This window comes from Silurus meridionalis, chromosome 13 (assembly GCF_014805685.1).
Source record: "Silurus meridionalis isolate SWU-2019-XX chromosome 13, ASM1480568v1, whole genome shotgun sequence".
NCBI classification, from domain to species: Eukaryota; Metazoa; Chordata; class Actinopteri; order Siluriformes; family Siluridae; genus Silurus; species Silurus meridionalis.
In genome coordinates, this window is record NC_060896.1 from 5257136 (window position 1) to 5280257 (window position 23122).

Consider the following 23122-nt stretch of genomic DNA (forward strand, 5'->3'; position numbering starts at 1 on the left):
ATGTATAAATTTAATGCTTAAAATTAGAACATAAATGACCATAAAATAAAGAAATTCCCAGGGGTGGAAAATGAACTGAGGAAATTATATTTTATATTTATATTTTCAAAAATGTACACATGTCAAAGTTGTTTTATTCTTTGTTGCAATGTAATAAAGTGTGTAAAAAGACAAAATGTAGTCAGTGTTTTACAATTAATGCAAAAATCAACAGTTAGACATAAGGTTTTTTTTTTTTTTTTTTGACACTTATTTAACTGAAATTATTATTATCATCTTTGTATGATTCTTTCTTAAATGCACAATTAATGCTGGATTAGATGTTAAACTTTTAATCTGAAGTTAAAATCTCATCACCACCAAGCTGTCACTGCTGGGCCCCTGAGCAAAGCCATAAACTCTCAAAAGCTAAGTTGAATAAATAACAATTGTAGTTCGCTCTGGATAAAGAATCTGCAATTCTGTAAATGTATAATTTACATAGGTATTATGCACGGTTGCCAAGTCTATTTATTATAATCGACTTTCAGCTGTTTAGTTTTTGTGTAAAGTTGCTTGAAAATGTTTAGGTGGCGTTTTTTTGGGCTTGTGTTTTAAACTGTGGTCTCTTCTTACGATTACTTTAACATAGAGACTGCTGACATGATGCAACTTGAAACATTTTGCTCTTTAACTTTAGCTATTTTTTTGTCATGTGAATCTGATTTAACAACGCCAGGGACAAACTGGAAAGTGACCAAAATTTTTAATTTTTTTTAATCTGTCTGTTCAGGGATGTATGTTAATAATTGAACATCAGTGTTAACATTTTTTGACCATGTTGGTAGTGTGGTGCCAGCCCTGGCCTACTCTTGCCACCCACTGGTGGAAGTGGCATGCAGATGACTGATAGGTTACAAATTTCTTTTTTACCCCTAATACTGATCTCTGAATACTTTCTTAATCAGCTATTTACATGGAGTTATTAGATTTCACTTGTATTTATTAATTCCTCATTTTCATTAGCCAAGTGGTTTGTTCAAAACACGTTAAAAAATGACATGGTAGCCTACAATATTTTCTAAATGTTTTTGTGTGAAATGCACAATAAATTCATTACCTGATCAGATCACTTCTCTCTGAAATTTGATAAATTCGCTTGTTTTGGGTTTTTTTGAGGAGGGAAGTTGCATATTTTGGGCTTGTTTTTATTGACTTGGTCATTTGGTTGTCTTGCGAGATCTGGCAACACTGGTCATATGCCATCTATTCATGCTGCCATCCTTCCTGTTTGAAGGGGTTGCTTAGTTGTTACGATGTAGGACTTCTGAGCAGAAGGCCATAAGATCAAATTCCAGCAACATACAATACCACCAACCTAACACTGCAGGGCCCCTGAGTCAGGCCCTTAACCTTAGACTGCTCAGTTATATAAAATAAGTCAAGATTAACCACTCAGATTAACCAGGTTATTCTAAATTAGCTTTTCCAAATGTTTATTTATTTTTTATTTTTTGCGAAATCGCTCAAACTACACAACTATTGGTGAAGTATACGCCTAATTTTGAGTCTTCATTTAGCCTATCATATAAAATTTTATCCTCAGACACCCATTTATAGCAATAGCTGAAAATACAAACACAAATTTCCCCTCCTAATAATGAATTTGATGTAAAGTCATTACGCATAAGAGATTTTTTACAAGATGCAACAAATAATTTGGATGTCTATATAAAAAATGTAAGAAACACTACTGTAATAAAAAAGAAATTACTTAGTTATTTTCCACTCCTGTATATTAATAATGTTATCTGGGACTGAATGTTTTCTGTTCAGTAAACACAAAAAATCCTTTACAGTTCTGATATATTGCCAAATATCATTGGTTACATTGAAATAATGCTAATGAACTTAAACTCCATTGTGGGATTTTTTTTTGTAGAGATAAATTGAGAACCTCTGTTTAAAAAAAACCAAAGACAAAAAAAATCACAAAAAAATTATATTGTAATGATTTTATGTGTCTGGTTCCTCTCAAGATTTCCTTTCTCATACTTATCTGTTTTTTTTTTTGCCTCTGTCGCCTCTAGCTTGCTCATCAGGGCCCTAAATCTACATCAATATTTCTGCACAGCTGCTTTGTGATGATGTCTATTGTTAACCAACTAATGTAATTAAGTGGAAGAACTGAATTAGGCTGATTCGAAATGTGCAGATGAACCATCGATATGTATTATTATGAGTCTATACAGACAGCGAGAGGGACAGGTTGCTATTTAGAACAAGGAGACTAGTTCTACCAACTCCCAGAGAAGACGGATCTCTGAATACTTCATAAAAAATGCTTTCATATTTATTTACAGTATCGATTTTTTTGTTTTTTGATCAACCCGCCCAATAACATAAAGGATATTATGTGTATATTCTATTCATATGTACAATATAAAACATTGTCTGTACTGTACACTATTTTTAGATGAAAGGGACTGCCTCGATGTCCAGATTGTTATCCCGTCCTTGTTGTCCAGACTGCACAGGCCCATTGTTTTCACAAAGCTTGTTATTTAGGGTCACTAGGTACACTGGACAGATACAAGTAAAATCTCAAAGGCACACAAAATAGGCTAGTTGTGTGTTTTCAAATGCACCTAAGTGGATCCGAGGAACTTTAGGATAAGGATAATAGTCGGCCTTGTGGCAGCACTGGCCAGAGAAACAGACAAGTCACTGATACAAAGAGGCAGCTGGCCTGTTACAGCACATTTTAAAAAGGTCCTACAGTAGAACCCTGATGCGCACCGGTGCTGGAGATAAGTTCCTGTCGCTGCGGTCTCGTCTCCACAATGTTGTGATGTCATTTTATATATTATTTGTGCCTCAAAGTGTTGGAATAGTACCATTTGGATATTCTAGGAAGGAAACAAAATACAAGCCATGGCTACATTTGGTTAAACACACATTCAAGAGTATACCGTGCAGAAAATCTTCCAGATTTCCTATAACAATAATTTTGTAAATGATGCAAAATGAAAGCAATAAGAGTTAAAAATAAAGTGTTGAATGTGAACAAATATCGGCTATCGCCACTCGAAAGTGAATAACTACAAAACAACAGGGTTCTGTATGTGTATAAATGTAAAATAAAATTATTAATTAGTTCAATATTCAATATTCAGTAATCGCTTTATCCTGGACAGGATCAATTATGAGCCTATCACTGGGAGTGAGGCATCTGGCAGGGACATCAGTCCATCGCAGGACACCATACATGTAAAACAGATAAATTTGTCCCACAGTGTTATGTTAAAACATATCAATAGTGAGCGATTACTGAATAAAATAGTTAAATTCAATAAGCAAATCTCAGAGTTTTTGTTAACGCATGTGTCTTTATGCGCTGAACTGTAAGTGTGGTCACAGGAGATGCATCTATTTTAAAAAAGTGCCATTTTGAATATCTCCTTGCCTGCAAGTTAGCAGAAAATATGATCAACTCTTAAGTGTCATCATATTCTACGATTCCACAAGGAAAGTCTTAGCGACTACGATTTTTCCAGTCTTTTCTACAAGATGAGCTGTCGTTTTCTTTCTTTTCACCCCCCCACCCCGTCATTCCTGATATTTCATAAACTCGAGTCGCCCCGGCGTTCTCTGCCCCTTCACTTTCAATAAATAAATAAAGTGTCACTTGGGGCAAATCTTTCCACCTCGTCGCTCAATAAGCCTCCAAAGTCGAAAAAGAAAATAAAAAAAAAAACCAACAAACAATAAAATGATAAAAATAACATAAGGTAACTTCAGACAGGCAAAGAGCGCAGGATGTAGAGACAGAGAAAGAGATAGGGAGTGACAGGAAAATGTTTTTTTTTGTACAGTTCAGCAGCGAGCAAGCACTTAACATTTTTTATGTAATGTATGCATTCGTTAGAGTATTAATTCTTCATATTATGCCTATTTTTTTTTCTTGTAATTTTTTTTACATGGTAGTTGCATTAACTGACATAACTGCAGTCGGACAAGTCAGTGTGTATTTCTTGTCCAGATATGTTTGTTTTCCTTTCCCCTAAACAGTCTGAAAGGCTTTGCTCTGCGGGGGCATCAGGGTCCCCGTTGAAGGCACGGCCAAGCCCACAGATGGATTCGGCAGCCTGAATTTGGGGGTGGTAGGCGGTTCTGGGGAGGAGTGCAAGAACTCTGGAGGTTGACCGTTCTCCTTGAGGGTGCAGATAGCCGGGGGCCGGGGTCGCTGGCTACGGGGAGCCGTGTTATGCACCATGGACTGGGTGGACGAAGCACCAGAACGAGAGCTGCCCGAGCGAGAGGATGACAGCGAGTTGGGTTTAACAAGCTTTGCTTTTGGAGCCTCTGCATCCTCTCTACAGCAACAAACAAGGCAGAGTAGAGGCACAGGTTAGAGTTTAATATAAGATTCTCAGCTGCATTGCTCATAATTTCTTTAGCTACTCCACTAGACAAGTGAAATACCTGGATGCCTAATTAAATAAGCTTTATAAAAGCAATAGCTTACAGAGCTAAAATATACGATCATGACAATCATAATTAAGTGCATACATATTCATTAAGACTGTGGAAAACAAGCAAAGCAGTGGTGAAGTAAACAAAACACGTACTTCAGTTAAAGTATAGTAAACAAATATTACTCCTTTAAAGTAAAAGTGGTGCCTTTAAACTTTTGTAAAAGTAAAAAGTACCTTCAAATGTACTTAAGTATCTAAAGTACTATCATTTATTATGACTATAATGTTCATATTACCATTTTTGTCACAAGACAACAATCTATTAATAGAATGATATGAAGTTTGAATCAAACACTGATTGCTAGCTATTAAAATGATCATAAACACAAAACCTTCTTTTCACCAATAAAAGCCAAAGAAGTTCAATCTGATCCCGTCCCAATCAAGCGTTTTCCAGATACCCAGATCAAAATTACAAAGCAACAGGAGACTAAAACTACAGTATGTGACCAATGTATGTTAGCACACTTCAGTAATGCTCTGTTAGTAATGTCAATACTGTAAAGAAGACTTTATAAGACTTTAGAGAGACGGATGAGTGTTTAACCTTTCTGAACTTGCTTGCAGAGCTCTGTGAGGGTGTTACCTGTGAAATAATAGAACCACTGAGCACCACTAATGCTTTAATATCCATTAGGGCACCTTACTGAGAGGCCTGACTGCCACAAAACACACAACAGATGCAAAAGCGGTGTGTGTGATTCAGAAGCGTATGCATATCTAGCAAGCTGGAGGAAATCAGTCTATGGTTTTTACATGATAATGGCATTTTTTAAGCAAAAAAATCTGAACTGGCCAAGTGCAAAAAAGTATTCACTCCCAGAGTTGATCAATAAACCAACCCGAATATAAATCGGCATATAAATTGTGATCTAAACCTGATCTCATTGGGTGTCTCCTCCTCCTCGTACTTCTTCTTTTCTTTCTTGCGGAACACCAGCCAGATGATGAGGATGATGATGAGGACGCCGAAGGACACACCGACGACAGCACCGGCTACCACGCCAACACCTCGGACGTCTTCATGAAAAACAGTGGATACAGATGCATTTTTTTATTCATTTATTCTTGCAATGTTCTTTATGATATAAAGCCTATAAGCGCTCACACATTTTCTCACAAGCCTCTCTTTAATGAAAAAAAAAACCTAAATTATACATTTCTTTTTGTTAAAGTCACATACAAGTCCACTTACACTGCATAGTAACTTCGATGATGCAGTTCTCTTCTCCCACATCGTTACTGGCTGTACACCTGTACACACCCGAGCTATTCTGACTCAGGTTCCTCAACGTTACAATCTCCGGGTTCTTCAGATCTGTAACAACAAGATACATAAATACCAAGCCGATTGATATACAATCGATCTTCTTCTTCTTCTTCTTTCGGCTGCTCCCATTAGGGGTCGCCACAGCGGATCATCCGTCTCCATACCACCCTGTCCTCTACATCTGCCTCTTTCACACCAACTACCTGCATGTCTTCCCTCACCACATCCATGAACCTCCTCCTTGGCCTTCCTCTTTTCCTCCTACCTGGTGGCTCCATCTTCAGCATTCTTCTACCAATATAATTCATGTCCCTTCCCTGCACATGTCCAAACCATCTCAATCTCGCCTCCCTCACCTTGTCACCAAAACATCCTACATGTGCTGTCCCTCTAATAAACTCATTTCTAATCTTGTCCATCCTCACTCCCAACGAAAACCTTAACATCTTCAGCTCTGCTACCTCCAGCTCTGCCTCCTGCCTTTTACTCAATGCCACTGTCTCTAATCCATACAACATCGCAGGTCTCACCACAGTCCTATAAACTTTCCTTTCATTCTTGCAGATACCCTACTATCACAAATCACTCCTGTCACTCTTCTCCACCCACTCCACCCTGCCTGCACTCTTTTCTTTACTTCTCTAACACACTCTCCATTACTTTGCACTGTTGACCCCAGGTACCTGAACCTCCACCTTCTCCACCTCTTCTCCTGCAACCGCATCACCCACTGCCCTCCCTCTCATTCACACACATGTACTCTGTCTTACTCCTACTGACTTTCATTCCCTTCTCTCCAGCACATATCTCCACCTCTCCAGGCTCTTCTCAACCTGCTCTACTCTCACCACAAATCACAATATCATCTGCAAACATCATAGTCCAGGGAGACTCCTGTCTGACCTCGTCCGTCAACCTGTCCATCACCACTGCAAACAGGAAAGGGCTCAGGGCCGATCCTTGATGCAGTCCAACCTTCACTCTGAACCAGTCTGTCGTACCTACTGCACACTTCACTGCCGCCACACTGTCCTCATACATGTCCTGCACCACCCTTACATACTTCTCTGACACACCTGACTTCCTCATACAATACCACAACTCCTCTCTTGGCACTCTGTCGCACGCTTTCTAAATCCACAAATACACAATGCAATTCCTTCTGTCCTTCTCTATACTTCTCCATCAACATCCTCAAAGCAAATAAGGCATCTGTGGTGCTCTTCCTCGGCATGAAACCATACTGTTGCTCACAGATGGTCACCTCTTCTCTCAGCCTGGCTTCCACTACTCTTTCCCATAACTTCATGGTGTGACTGATCAACTTAATTCCCCTGTAGTTACTGCAGGTCTGCACATCTCCCTTATGCTTAAAGATCGGTACCAACACACTCCTTCTCCATTCCTCAGGCATCCTCTCCCCTTCCAGAATTTTCCAGATTGATATACAATCGATAATAAGCAATAAACAGTCAACAAAGACACTAAATATTAAACATTGTGTTTGGAAAATTACAAAAACTGTATTATATAAATAGAATGAAACGATTCAAAGCTTTTATGCTGCATACGATGCATCTGATCTGATTTCAGTTTAATTCAAAACAATGCAATACGATGCAATGGAAAATATATGATGCTATGCAAATCAATATGGTACATATAGTTAACTGCTTTGGTTCTGACAAACAGCAAATCACACATTTACTTAAGTGCCTTCTGACTTCTTTCACAAATAGGCCTTTGTAGATCTTCTGTCTCCAGAAAAATGCAGCTCAAATGTCAAATTGTATCTGATGCACACTTTTTTACATGGATGCATCACATCGTTAAGTTTTATGCTAATGCACTGATGCAAATCGGTGAATCTCACCAGCCCTTTACCCACATTACTACACTTATTACTACATTATTACTCCGAAATGTAGTTGTAGCTTCACTGGTTGTTTCCTGTGTAAATTATGGGATGTCAGGTTTTCTTATGTACCGAATTGCCTCAAACTGCATGGCACAGTCTTAAAAATTTTACATAAATTTCATTGTAATGTGTGAACGTGTGTGTGTCTGTGTGTGTAAATTTCCTTCAGCACATAAACAGTCCCTATGCTCCTCACCACGAGCGGTGATGAGACACACAAGACAAACCATTCCTCACTCTGAACCTCGACGGCAGTTTACTCATCCTGCACATACTGCTCACTCGCTCTACCCTTTCCCTATCCCTCGCTTAGTCTTACAGCCAAAGACAACTAATTAGGGTGAACAGGTGGTGTTTGGTGCGGATCGTTAATTGCTGTAAGGGCACGGTCCGGCAGAAAGGATTTTGGTTTTGAGATGTTTAGAGATGTAAACAGGTGTTAAACGCACACACACACACACACACACACACACACACACACACACACACACACACACACACACACACACACACACACACACATTATTAGTTATAATATGTAGCATGTTTTCGCTTAATTCAACATCTGACCACTATCAAATTTCACAAAATACACATTATTTTCCAAGTATCTAAATTTCATGTGTTATCTATAAAGGTTTCAGGTTTTACACTGAATTCATTAAAATTCCTCTTCCTCATACCATCTAAGTTAGTTTTCTTTTGCCACAGTCACCCCAGGCTTCGTCACCGCAGATATATAAACATAATTTAATTAAATTCTTAAGTTCTGGAGAAATAAGAATGTAGAAATAAACCTGAACTTGAAACTTGAGCTTGAGACTTTGCACTGAAGGCTAACAGGTTAATTAACCGGGAGAAAATATTGACTGTATTTTGACTGGAAGGAAGCACTGACGATGGTATATAAAAGCGAGTAGCTTTCTGAATATAAAGCAATAAAAACAAGGATAAAATCTCCTGCTTAAATGTTGAGTAATGGTGCTGGAAGATGAAAAAATCATTAGCAAAAAAGAGAAAAAACAACAAGGCATCTGTGGTATCCAGTGGCAAAAAGAAAACTTTGACAGAGGCACCAAAAATACTACCTATTAAAATACATTACATAGAGAGTCGTCCAGACACGAAAAGAAAAAGGGTGAAATTTGTGTCCATGAACACGATCAATATCAATATATGAAAGGAAATACCTTGAGACTGGGCTGAAATTGTTATAAAGCTGAGAAACAACTGAACATGAAGTGTAAACGTTACAGACCATTACATGGATTTCTTCCATTACTGCAGGAAAACACTTTTATATCATAACTGGATATTTGGTTCTCATGTTTGATCCGTGGTACACCGACCCCACAGTGTACAGGAAGTGTGAGACCTCAGTGCAGTGTTCAGTGTAGTATGTGTAGGTGTCATGCTCACCGATGAGAGCAAACTCCGGCAGCTTTCCCACGCTTTTGCCCTTGTCCAGAACTCTCTCCCACTTGTAGTAGATGGGGTCAGAGCCGTCAGAAGACTTACAGCTCAGTCTCACATCGCTGCCCTCAAGCAAGTGCCCTTCCATCCAACATCGCGGCTTAGACGGCTTCACTGCACAGCATCGAGAAGGAGAGAGAAAAAAGGAATGGAAATTGTGGTGAGAGAACGGAGAGGGAATAGTGAGATTTGTAGGTTATATTCAAAAGAATTGAAGTGGGTGAAGGTGAAAAAATGAACAGCTAAATAACGAGGAGAGAACAATTTAAAAGAAGTGGGAGAGGAAAATCAATTAAAGATTTGTGGCAGTAGGAGAAGGGATAAAAAAGAAAATGTCAAAACAGAAGAGGGTTAGGGAATAATAGAAATGTAGAATGGAGAGAAAAGGTAGACAGCGTTGAGAAAATGGGGAAATGTGAGACAAATATGAGAAATTATCAAGAGAATATATAGATATATCAGAAACAGGAATGAGGGTTTGTGGATTGGGAGACAATACTGAGAAAATGTGGAAAAGTGAGAGAAAAGGAGAAGATTGAGATAGAGAGAAAATCAAGAGAATGTGAAAAGGAGAATAAAACAAGAAGAGGAAAAAGGAGACTGAAATAATGAAGAAATCTGTTGAGGAACTATGAAATGGCAGAGGTTACAGAAGACATTAAATGCAAAGAGAAAGTGAGAGATTAGGGAGAGAAATAAAAGAAAAAGGAAACAATGAAAGAACAGAAAATGTATATGGAAAAACATGAGATTTGGAACAGAAGGAGAACATGGAGAAAAATGGTAGACATGGCAGAAATGGGAAAAATAGTGAGAAAGTCATTGAAATGAATTATTTGAGAGAATAGTGAAAAAATGAAAGAGAGCATGACGAGAAATTTGAATATAAATATAATAAAGGGGAATAGAGAGAAAATACAAAGAAATAGGGAGAAAATGTAAGATTGGAAAGAGTAATGAGAAAATGGGAAAGTGGTGAAACGAAAAAGAGAGGGATTAGGAAGAACAAAAATATGATCTGAAGAGTAAAAAGGATAGGGTGTGGGAGAGAAGTGAAATAGAATAGAGGGAATATTGAAATAATTGGATGAAGACAAAAATTGAAAAAACTAAAAGAAAGAACAAGAAAAAGGTGTGTGATGAACAACAAATCTTTGAAAGAAAAATAGTGAGATCATGTGGAGAAAAGCACGAGGGATCCGAGGGAGAGACGGAAAGAACAAGGTCATGTGTGAGCAAAAGCATTAAAATCCTCCTTAGAAACTTCCTGGATAAAGTAACTATATAAAGCTTTAAACTGTTGGTTGTTTACAGGTTAGAATATTAACAAACAAACAAACAAACAAACAACTAAATAAATAAAAGGAAGCAGATGAAATATTCATGTGGCTCATACACAATCGGTACAGTCATGTGCCTCCCTTCAGTTCTTTATTGATCCTGTCTGGAGTCTCTCTTTCAAACACACACACACACACACACACACACACACACACACACACAAACACACAGAGATGTAAACACACACTTGGGGGACTAAGGCTTTGATTGTGTGTGCATATATATTGTGTGTGTGTGTGTGTGTGTGTGTGTGTGTGTGTGTGTGTGTAAACGAGAGATAAAACACAGACTCAGCCAGACTCATTGCATTGTTGTATACAGTTAGTGTGCAGCTGGAGGCTAAATTGTACACACAAAAGGAAAACTCAAACACACACACACACACACACACACACACACACACACACACACACACACACACACACACAGAGCGCAAGGGTAACAGTGCCAGACTATTATCTCAGTGGCGGAGAAAATATGCAAATGCTCTTCGCCCAAAATTGAGAGTGTCACCATAAAGCTGACAGCAATTTGTAAAGACCTTGAAGTTTATCCACTGCAATGTCTTCATACAGAGAAGAGAAATAGCAAGAGAGAGAGAGAGAGAGAGAGAGAGAGAGAGAGAGAGAGAGAGAGAGAGAGAAAGGACTAAGACAGCTTTGAATTTGAGAGAAAACTTTCCATTTTTAAATGAAATTTAAAAATACCATTTAGTCTCCTATACCTAGTGCAGGACTGGACATGTTATTCCTACACAATCCCAGTTAAAGCCCAGTTAAATATTATCCAGTGCTCTCATTTATGGCTGTAACGATTCATTAAGTGTTTTCCGTCTGCATGAGTCACACTGAGAAACTGACAACTCATCTGTTGCTAATGTTTTATTAAATGATAATGAATGTTTATTGATGCTAATAGAGTATTATTATAATGCTTTGGCAATATTGATAACAACCAGCTGAGAGAGAGAGAGAGAGAGAGAGAGAGAGAGAAAGAAAGAGAAAGTGTAAACGTAAATGAGAGATATATACATTTCCATACAGATGAGACAGACCAAGAAAGACAGTAAGTTAGCTAGAAAGAGTGAAAGAGGTGCGCAACAATGTGATGAAAACCCAGAAAGGGCTTCCTTTTAGCTTAAACTCAGAATCAGAATCACCGAATTCATGTTTTTATATATTTTTGTCCATGAATATGTATTAAATTATTCCCAATAGTCTATTCTCTTTATTTCATAGTGTTTCTTGTGGGTGCAATGCAACAATGGAGTGTCTGTATATTGTGGAGTTTCTATCCAATCAGGAACCAAGGAACAGAATTGATAGAGATAGAATTGGCAAAAAAGATGGATAGAGATAGATTTGAGAGAAACAGGATTGATTGAAATAACACCGATAGAGATAGGATTGATAAAGAATAAGAAAGACAGTACATGATACAGAGAGATAGAGAGAGACTAAGAAGTTTTAAGAAATAGGTAGAGAGAGCATGAGGAAGAACATAAGACAGGGAGACAGATAGTGGAGAGAGAGAGAGAGAGAGAGAGAGAGAAACCAATGGACAAGAGAAACAAAGGAAGAGAGACAATGAAAAGCAGACATGAAAAGAGATACAGTGAACAGGAAGAATGTCACAGACCAAGAGCCCAAGAGTGTGAATTAGAGGGAGAGGGGGATAAGAAAGAGAGAGAAAGAAAGCACACTGAGATGATTAAAAAGAGACACAACAAGAGATGAGGTGAGAAGGAAGATTGTCAGACAGACAGTGTTGGAATGAGAGTGAGACAGGGAAAAAGAGATGAGAGCGAGAGAGAGAGAGAGAGAGAGAGAGAGAGAGAGAGACAGAAGAAGTAAATGAGAAAGTGGGAGAGAGAGGGCAAGAATATTAATACTGATGTTTAATAGACAATCTCACTCATGACAATACTCCAGTCTGTCTCTCTGTCCTAGAACACGTGTAGTCATTTGCATCTCCTCCGCTCTGTAATCACCATTAGCTCACGATAATTTGTTTGTAACAAGGTTTACAAAATAACATTACAGTAAAATATTCACCACGAAGCAAGACACGTCCCACCTCGCAGCTCTCTGCTGCAACCCGAAGCTGTCACGGTTTCCGATCCTACGGCGTTCCCCCCTGTTCGGTCAGAGATGTCCTCGCAACAACATGTGCCACTTAATGCAAACCAGATCTGCTGAAATACTCGCAGAAGAAACATCTCTGTGCCTCATACAGGCGTGGGCTCCTTTTAACTCGGTCTCTAAAACCTCATCTATTTCTCCATCCACTGATTTACAATAATATCCGGTAGAAAACAAAGCAGTCACATAAACTTTGATACATTGAAAGAATGCTTTTTGAACATGCCATTCCATATTTAGTCCCATTTAATCTTATAATAACCTCCACTCTTCTGGGAAGATGTCGACTAGATTTTGGACTGTACTTGTGGAGATTTGTGCTCATTTCACCACAAGGGTGTTAGTAAAATCAGGTACTCATGTAGGTGAGATGAGGAGGTCTGGGGTTAGCTTTTCAATTCATCCCAGAGTTGTTCAATAAGGTTGAGGTCAGAGCTCTGTTGCAGACCACTCAAGATCTTTTGCTATAATCCATTTAAAGCATATCTTCATGGAGCTGGCTTTGTACACAGGGGCATTGTCATCCTGGAACAGGTTTAAGTTTTCTAGTTTAAGTAAAGTGAAAATGTAATGCTACCAAATCCAGAGACATCCATTGCAATTGTACCTCCAACAATGCGGTAACAGTTTGGGGACAAACCACATATAGCAGAGAAGGTCAGCTATCCAAATACCCAAATAGGCACTAAATGTGAAACGGGATGTTCAAAATGAACATCTTATGGTCAATTGTCTTTGGTCTACATGGTGTATTTAAGATAAAATTATGATATATTGATAAGATTTATTTTTGTTAAAAAATGGACATCTAACAGTGTCCCAGGCAAACACACATCTAAAAAAGTTTCATTATACTGAGCTACAAAGAGACTCACCCAGGGCATTGTGGACAACTTTGATAAAACAAACAAAAAGCCCCCCGAATAATCATCCCTTCTGCACGACGTCGCGAGACAAGCAATAACAATGTGGAGAGCAGCGAAATCAAATCATCAGAAGCAGGAATCAAATTGAAGGTGGTCTGTTAGGAGGAAATGAGGCCTGAAAAGAGATGCTTCCTGGAAGCCAGGCGCAGTGGGAGGTGCTCTTACCCAGGACCACGAGATTGACCTGGCTCCAAAGGTACTTCCCTCCTGTCTTCACTTTGCAGTTGTACTCGCCCGAGTCGCTCAGCTGCAGATCGTTGATAAGAAGTGAGGCGTCTCCGTTCAGGTAGTCTCCGGCGAAGGACAGGCGGCTTGCTTGGTTATCGTTGGTGTAGACCTCGTTGTTGAAAAACGTGATAATCTGAAAGAGAGAGAGAGAGAGAGAGAGAGAGAGAGAGAGAGAGAGATGAGACAAATAGATTCTGAGAGTTTTTAAAAGAGGAATATGCAAAGTCTATTAACTCAGAGCAAATACACACCAACACAAACACATAGATAGATATAGTGTATATAGTGTACAGGTATTGTCTGAAAATGTGAGGACTCAAACTTTGTTTTAACACAAACACATCTTACTATCCTTTAAAGGACCTTCCAATGACCTTATTATAATTCATATAATATATTATTATTGAAACAAAATGTGACAATAAATACAAATATAAACTTAAACTTGGATTTAAATCAACAACAAAATGTATTGTGCCTTGTAGGAACCAATGTCCCATTAATCGCAAGAATCTTATTAAATATAATAATAATCATAAAACAAACACATGCACATACATAGAGAGAATCAGTGCACATGCAGTAAACCCAAGCAACTTACTTAAAACCTCTGCAAATAAAGAAAACACATGCACATAACTAAAACACATGCACATGTAAAAAGCATATGCACACAAAAAAAACCTTGTACACATATAGGAAATATGTACATAAAGCGAATGCATCAAACTGACATTACACTTTACCGTGAGTTAATCACCATTGTTTTCACATTCACTGTGGTTATTGAATAATTCATACAGTAGGCATTACTGAATAATAAGCTTCAGAAGCAACAAAGAAATAATAAGCAATGCTTAAATAGTTAAGCCACTTGAAAGAGAAGACACTTTCCTTCATCTCAATTCTCATGGTGCTTAGTAGGTGTTCCTGACGAGTTTTCTCTTACACAACTCAGAAGATGATTTTTTTCATCCCATCACTGTCTCTACCTCGTTCCTAATCAAACATTCAGACACTATTTTAAATAATGGCGCTTTAATGTTCTCTTCTATTTACATGATGCATTAATTGTGAGCCGTCTCCAAAAACCCAGAGGCGTTAATGCAGGCTCACAGCTCTATCCAAATTCTTATAATTTTCATCCCCCAGATTGGAACTCGATACCCACCAGATGTGAACAGCAAGAGATGATTTATTTTACATGCACGCAAAGCGATTCGCCGAACGCTGCAGAGAATAGTGTGTCTTATCCGATGTTTAATTTCATTTGAAATGATAATGTTCTTAGTGACACGCTTATCAAGCTTGTTCAGCAGCATTACAGCTCCAGCGCTGACACCAAAACATGATTTAACTGCCTCTGGAATCTGATAAGCAAATATTACATTAGCCGCTCTTAAAGTCATTATTTCATCCAATTAAAAATGCTGCTCCAAATAGATTTGGAGTGTAATCGGGATCTGTGAGATAGACAGGGGGGGCGAGATGGAGCGGACAAACATGCAGGCATTTGTTTGACAGCCATATGGCTCCAGGTGGATCTCTCATCAGGTTTGTTTGTGAAGCCATGGAGAAAGCAGATTTGGCCTGTTGCAAGACGACTGAGAGAAAAAAGCGAGACAAGTGTTCTAATGGAGGATGCTAAGCAAGGTGTTGTTAAAGAAAGAAAGAAAGAAAGAAAGAAAGAAAGAAAGAAAGAAAGAAAGAAAGAAAGAAAGAAAGAAAGAAAGAAAGAAAGAAAGAAAGCTGCAACAGCAAAACAAAAAAGCATGACAATGATATGAGCAAAGCTCGTTCTGTCAAAGCAAAGCTCTGTGAAAAAGCAAGTGTGTGCTGGCAGATAAAGCAAGTGCGATAAACTGAGTAAGAAATATAAAAGAATGAGAAAGAGGAAAGAGGACATGAATAAAAATAAGGAAATGTGAAGTGGTAAGGGTTTTCAGGTTGGAGGAACAAGGGATAGTGTGTGGAGATAATCTTTCCACCTTGTCATTAATTCTTTTCATCAACTCTATCCCTTGAAGTGTTTCATTTCTCATATACTACATTTTTTTGCCATTGTTTATGATTTCAATAATTGAAAAAGGTGCATCACTATTTACAAAACCACATGCAAAGATTTCACTGAAAATGGAGATTCCTTTCAGAAAAGTTCAACGTAATGTGTTCCATATCAACAGCATCTTAATTTTAGATTGTGACACAAGATGAATGAGTTGTTACAAATTTTTTTTTATTAAATCACAAAAATTAGACCGAGCATGTTTGTATAAACCAGTGACTCACTTACAGCCGGAACTACTTTCAGAGCTGCTGCTCTTAAAATTAAATCAATGCCTCCTGACTAAGCAGAATGAAAAATCTGTCAGAATTCAATTACAGACCCAGAAGATTTAATGCTAAGAGAAAACAGGAATATAATAAGGAATAAAGCTTTGGATTTACCACACGCTGTTTCATGTTGGGTTTCTGCAGGATCCACTCGATGTCCAGCGTCTGTCCGTTTGACTGCCGGAACTGGTGATGGCACGGCAGCGTCGTGTTGTCCCCAACAACCTTCTTCATTTCTGTCTGAGCTTCGGCAGTGAGTACACTGAGCAGCACTGCACAAATCACACACATAAAGGGATTCTAAAGACACTTAATACTTGGAACACAACTCAAGTTTTTAGAAAGACATACACAATTCAAGAATATGTAAGTGTTAAACGCTAGGACCACGCAAATATAGTGGGTAGATACATTCACTGAGGTAAAGTCATGTTGGAAGGCACTAGTCCAATCGGGATATTAAGGTGATCGGTCAGAAAAACACGGTATTGACTTGTCCTTGAGGACAACTGATCATACGCCTACAAGCAAAATGCTCCTTCATTGTAGAGTTAAAAGAAATTCAAGCATATATGTTTCTTGCTGATGATTTTATCCCAAGCAACACTCTGACTCACATTAGATTTAGAACAAAAATCATATAATCGACCATGTACCCCTCGATTCGCCAAAATATCAACCAGTATCGTGCTGCAGATGTCACTTTAATCATTGATCTTATTGAAGCACATGAAACTGTGGGATTTGATACTAAAGCTTCCAGTGATGGACAGTCACAAAGTATTATAAGTACAGTAACACGGTTAACCCCATGATTCTGGTTTAAAGTATGTGAAGTAAGGGTTCTCTCTCTGAATGCCTGTAACTGCAGAAAATCCCCTTTTAAAAATGTATAATATGCAGGAGAATTAATGCATCAATTATTTAGACAAAGTTCTCACAGATCACTACTTTACTTTCACGGCTTTTAGCAGATGTCCTTATCCAGGGCGAAGGTAGTTAAAGGTAAAGAGCCTTGCGCAAGCACCCCATAATGGTAGCTTTGTGGTTCTTGGATTTGAACTCATGACCTTCTGTTTCAAAGATCAAAGCATAAATCACTGAGCAACCAACTCACACTTTTAGTTTTAACACTTTTGATTTAAGTCAGGTACTCTTTTTGCTATTTTAGTGCCATACACAGACCAGTTTCATTTAAATGCAAGTACCTTAGTTCTTTGATTCAAGTAGAAATTCAAGTGCCATGTTTAAGAGCATTTGTATTTTTTTTATGTACAGTAATATACTGGAAACATTCGGATATTTGTTCCCCAACCACAGTTTCTAAATACTATACTTTTTTCTTTTGTCATCTAGATCAAAGGTTTGATACAGCATCAGTCTTATTTTGCATTTAATATTTTGATTTTAGTATATAATATTATATATTTTATATATATAAATTAAACATAGCATAGTCTTAAATGATTAGCATTTTTCTGTAAAGTGGGACACATCAAGTTCTTGTTTTTTGTTCTTGTTTTATTTTAAAAAGAAAAAGAAAACCTGAAAATGCAAAGAATTCCTGTATTCATGAAACGACTTGCTTCCTGCTGTGCACAGCAGGAGGTCAGAGTCAATTCTGATGTCGCTGTCATAGTTAAGAGTTATTAAAGACGAACACCAGCGAGTCTATCGAGATCAAAAATGCCGTCAGGCTCATAAATCAGAGAAAGCTAGCAACAATATTTTTATCAGGTCTTCTGGATAAGGTACAAAGTGACTCAAAAGATCAAAAACGAAGCAGTTTTATTTTTATATTTATAATGATGGACTGCAACAATAATACAGATCAACACTTTTAATGAATATTTTTATGGACTCTTACTCCCAGGTGATTTAGGACATTTTCTGGGACTAGTGCTATTGTCTCGAAAAAAATACCTAGCCTACAATGTATCCGAGAGTGTTTCTTGACATGAACTTGCATGTTAATTATATTCTCGAAATTAATTGTTTTTTACTTCACATTTCAACAATTTTCAGCAGTTAAAATCAAGTTTGACTCATGCTAGCATGAGTAATGTTACAGGAACTAGCTCAAGGCTGACTACAGGGATGCTTGTTATTTATTAGCAATTTATTAGCGCCTGTGAGGTAACCTGACAGGTGGTACAGTGTTGGTACTCCCTCAGGAGCAGAAAGGGTACCTGAGTTTCCCCACCTGATGAACAGAGAAAGAAAAGTGCAAGCAGAGCACCATGGTTTTGAGCGCTTTCGTGCAGATTCAGCAGATATTTCTGGAACTCTGCTATTAGCATAAGTACAGCACTTAATCTTCAGGACAGCCTAGCCACAGTAACACAATAGCGTTTGAAATAGTGCCAAGAAAGGTGTGTTGTGCTGTTGTGCATTTTCTCTACACAAAATCGATGATATTTTTGTGATGGCACTGTTGATATTGATTGACGTTCTAGCATATGTGTGGTAGAGATGTTGTGACAGGTTGGCGAAGGATTAATTGGGTTTGAGCTTTACGCTCATTGCATGTCAATGTGTAAAAAAACACCAGTCAGAGCATAAGAATTAGCATGCTAGGGCAAAAAAGTCAATAATGAGGCTTTCGGCATTGGACTGAGTAATTTATTTTGGTCCTAGACAACAGGAAATAAGTTTAATTAGCAAAAGTAGGTGATTACCAACAGCAATTACGCAACAAAAGAGGCTTTTAATAATAGACTGTGCACATAAACACAATAATATTAACCCTGCTAGATTCATCCAGTTTGTTTATTAAAACTGAATGAAATGGGCCCTATAAGTGTATAGATTTAAATGGGAGGCTTATTTTCCCTCTTTTCATTACTTGCATAAATATGTACACCTCCAGGATCCTGGGTTTGATCCTAATCTCATATAATCTACATTCATCCATGTGTCTTATGTCCTAATATTGGCATAAGCATATTGCACATTTACAAAACAATATTAGCATTATTAGTAAGTATTACGTAGCATTTATTGTTGTATGTTCTACAAAAATAGTGCTCTAGTCTGGACAAGATACTCCATACCGCAGAGACCAATATTTTAACTCGAATATTATCTGAGCCAATAATATACATCTTACGTAATAGACTATTTAAACCAGTCTTTTTCACCACGTATTAAAGCGTGTCCAGGATTCTAAATGTTCATCCAAAGCAGGGCTGTATATCTAAAGAGAACCCGTGGAGCTCTACATCCCAAGCTTGTTATCGTACGTCACATTAAGGTGATATCAGTGTTTTATGCGTCACATTAAGAGACACGTCCCTTTTCCCCTCCCTCGCTGTCTTTACCAGCACGGAGCTGAGTGAAAAGAATGACTCAGCAGACTGCAGCGAAGAGGAGCTTCCTCTGCATTCAGTTTTGCTCATGCCTTTTTAATGCTCCTCATGGATCCACATTTATTTTACTCACTATGTGTTACTAATACGTGTTTCAATCATTGAGCTAGGTGATTTCTGAAGAACCAAAGGGCTGCCTGATTGCTCGATTTCTCTCATCAAAGGTCATAGTAATGAATTTACTTCACCACTGGTACACCAATTGATACCTCAGTGATCCTTTCAATCCATTTGACTTAGAAATCGAATAGATGTCACCTGTTTAAAGGCTCGATTGTTAAAATGAGACAAAGAACACGCAAAAAAATATGTCACATGGTCGATTTTCTGGGGTCAAAGTATATGTTATCAATAACACGATTTTAATTTGAAGTCATGATTCAGTATGTCTCTACACAGAACGATGTTGCGTGTGACTGTAGAAAGGACTTTAATCATAATCACACACTCTGGTGCTCACGGTAGTTTCCACTCTGTGGTGTTTTGTATTGTTTTTAAGATTTATAATCACACTCTTGATATCACCCAGATGAGGATGGATTTCCCATTTGAGTCTGGTTCCTCTCAAGGTCCATCTAAAGGAGTTTTTCCTTGCCACAGTCTCCCCAGGCTTCATCATCAGGAATAAACACACATCATTTCACTTTAATTCTTAAGTTCTATAAAACTACTTTTTAGACAATGTCCATTGTGAAACGCGCTATAGAAATAAACTTGAACTTAAACTTGTTTGAGGTTAATTATCAGAGGCATTTTAAACCATGACACATTCACTACCATTGTTCGGTCTTGCCTCGTCCTTGCTATCAAGTCTGAATGTCTGAACTAATGTTTGGCAGCCCAAAGAACATTATGTACTTGGAAAAAAAAATAAAAATTACAAATGAGTCCTATAATATGCATTGCACAACGCAATTGGTTACACTGTTGAGCTATTAGCTATTTCTCCTCATCCATCACTGGATACAAATGCTTTTAGAAGCAGTTCTTATACATTTAGGAAACGCCAAACAAGATATAAAATTTTATATTTATTTCATTAGAATACTTGTTGTTATTTCTTCACATGTCCCGGTGATTTCGGAAGCTGGGGTCAGAAATGTTACAGTGCCCCTGGAACAGAAAAGGTTAAGGGCTTTGCTTAAGGGCCCTAATAATAGCAACTTGATGATAGCAGGGTTTGAATCCTCAACCTCCCAATCAGTAACCCAGAGCCTCAACCACTGAGCTACTACTTCCCTACTTACCATTAAATGCTTTTCGAGTTGTTTATGAGTGTATATGGAGAACAGATGCAGCTACTTGTCACAGACATTACAGCACAGTGAGATTTTTTCTGGTACCAGCCATGATACAGCATCCATGAAGCACAGAGGGTAAAGGACCTTGCTCGAGGGCTCAAAAGTGGCAGCTTGATGATACCCAGAGTCCACTGAGCAACCACTTTCCTCATACATGATCACTATATATCATAAAAAATTAGACCAAATATGCCAAACATCACTGATAATAAACAAATACTATAAAGTAAATGAGGGTCTATCAATAAAATAATGTAGATGCAGTCTTCCATTCACACCAGCACGAAAACTTTTACTAAAGTGGAGAAAAACCCACACCCCCATACACAGGCAGGCTACACACAAAGCATAACATGTTACGCCTGCATATAAAAAAAAAACCCTGAACCACAGTGTTAATTTGGAATGAAATCTTTCATTAAGTCATCCACTGGGAGAAATCTAATGTCCAGGCTGATAAATCGTAGCAAACAGAGGGGTGTGTATGGAAGGGGAGGTGTAATGCTTTGCATGTGTGTATGCATGGCCTGTCCAGTGAAGGGCTGTTCACACACACATACACATGTGGACTGACTCATTTGGCTTGGCTCTGCATTTTGTGTGTACATCCAAGCAGGTTTAGTCACATGTGGCCACATGATTGATTGAGTAAAAAAAAAAAAAGCATGTTTTGCATATTTTCAGGTTGCTTTAACCTTGTGAGTGTATGAGTAATTCCATATGCCTTTCCTTTTCCTCCTCTTTTTTTCTTTGTCTGTTTGCCCTCTCCAGTGACCTGTACATGTATCTGCCACACCTTCAATGCTTAGCCAAACTGTATCTGGCTCTGAGCTTGAGAGAATAACAAATTTAAGGAAAAGGGAGTCAGATAATGAAGAAAAAGAGAAAATTGTCTGCAATAGATAGAGTGAGTGAGTGTATAAAGAGAGAGAGAGAGAGAGAGAGAGAGAGAGAGAGAGAGAGCTAAAAAGAGGGACATAGTTTCTATTTAAGTGCCTAGGGGAAATTGCGCTGCAATAAATCCCTCCTACAATCTTATTATAGAGCATCTCTCCATCCCACTGTACTCGATTTACCAGCTTGCTCTTCATCACCACCATCACCATCCTCTCTATGTAGACACTTTCTCTCACAACACACAGTTTCTAAAAAATGAGAAACTTGCTGGAGCAGTTACCTCACCTACAGTATGCCTGAGTTTTGTAATTCACTGTACAACATATAGAAGGAAGATTCTCTAATGAACAACGTAAAAAGAATAAAATATGTTCTTCTTTTATTAGAGTCCAGGCTTGTGCGGAAAAGGAGCTAGCAGAAACAAAAGTTCTTCAATATTTTGTTCATGTTTCGCTATTGCCACTAATGTAGTTATCCAGAGTTTTTTTTTTACATCCTACTCCATCCTCATATTTATGGCTTTTAGAAGAGTATCTAATACAGTTGCACATGAACTCTATGATACAGACTGTGACTTCTGATTGTCAAATCGATAGATCGCACCCTGGTGACATGATCCTGATCTTTGTACCGGGCATGCAAGATTTGCACTTGTGAAGTTTCATATCGTATAGTTCTGGACTGCAAAAAGCAACGTATAATATATGTTAGATAGCTACATTTGGTAGGAGGTGGTAGTTCAATAGTAAAGGCTCTGGATTAGTAATCGGAAAATTGGGGTTCAAGCCCTTGTATTGCCAAGCTCCTCTCCTGGACCCTTAATCAAAACGTTTAAACCACTGTGCTCCAGGGGTGTTGTATCATAGCTGGTTCTGCTTTTTGACCTCCAGCTTCCTAAAACATTGCTGGGATATGCAAATAAATTAATTTCAATGTAATGTATATGTGACAATATGTATATGTAATAATGTTCTTCATTATTAAATATGTTGTATGCGATATAACATTTGAAATGAGAGTTTCTTTGGAAAGCGTGCATTTGGGATGTCTTTGGAGCTCTGTTTCTGCTTCCAATCTCATAAATTTCCATCAGACATCTTGGTTATTTAGTTAAATACTTAATTTACAATATTAAACAGATTAATACAAGAGCAAATCCTTTAGCAAATTTTAGTTATATTTAGTCTTAAAAAAGAAAATGGAAAAATGGAAATGTCTACATTGTTTTGCAGTCTTTACAGTCATATTTCGATTTTTTTTTTCATATTTCTGTTTTTTAGATCAAATTATCTACTATCTTGAATGAAATTGAATTCATTAATTGTACCAGAATGTCTCAAAAACACCTCTGATATATTGTAAACCATGCACTCGGCCGTATTGTTAGACCTGCTTTTCTACACAATTA

General features: G+C 37.9%; 1 protein-coding gene across 1 annotated transcript in view; it reads right to left on the reverse strand.

Annotated features, from left to right (window-relative positions):
- Nucleotides 1-3600: 3600 nt before the first annotated feature.
- The window catches only part of clmpb (CXADR like membrane protein b), a 78941-nt gene continuing 59419 nt past the window's right edge, over nucleotides 3601-23122 (reverse strand). Inside the window, exons 2-7 of the mRNA XM_046864946.1 lie at nucleotides 16263-16420; nucleotides 13752-13947; nucleotides 9125-9292; nucleotides 5713-5835; nucleotides 5396-5537; nucleotides 3601-4355 (exon numbers count right to left, since the gene is read on the reverse strand). Of these exons, the coding sequence (XP_046720902.1) occupies nucleotides 4043-4355; nucleotides 5396-5537; nucleotides 5713-5835; nucleotides 9125-9292; nucleotides 13752-13947; nucleotides 16263-16420 (1100 nt within the window). The 3' untranslated portion in view covers nucleotides 3601-4042. The remainder of the gene's footprint in view (nucleotides 4356-5395; nucleotides 5538-5712; nucleotides 5836-9124; nucleotides 9293-13751; nucleotides 13948-16262; nucleotides 16421-23122) is intronic.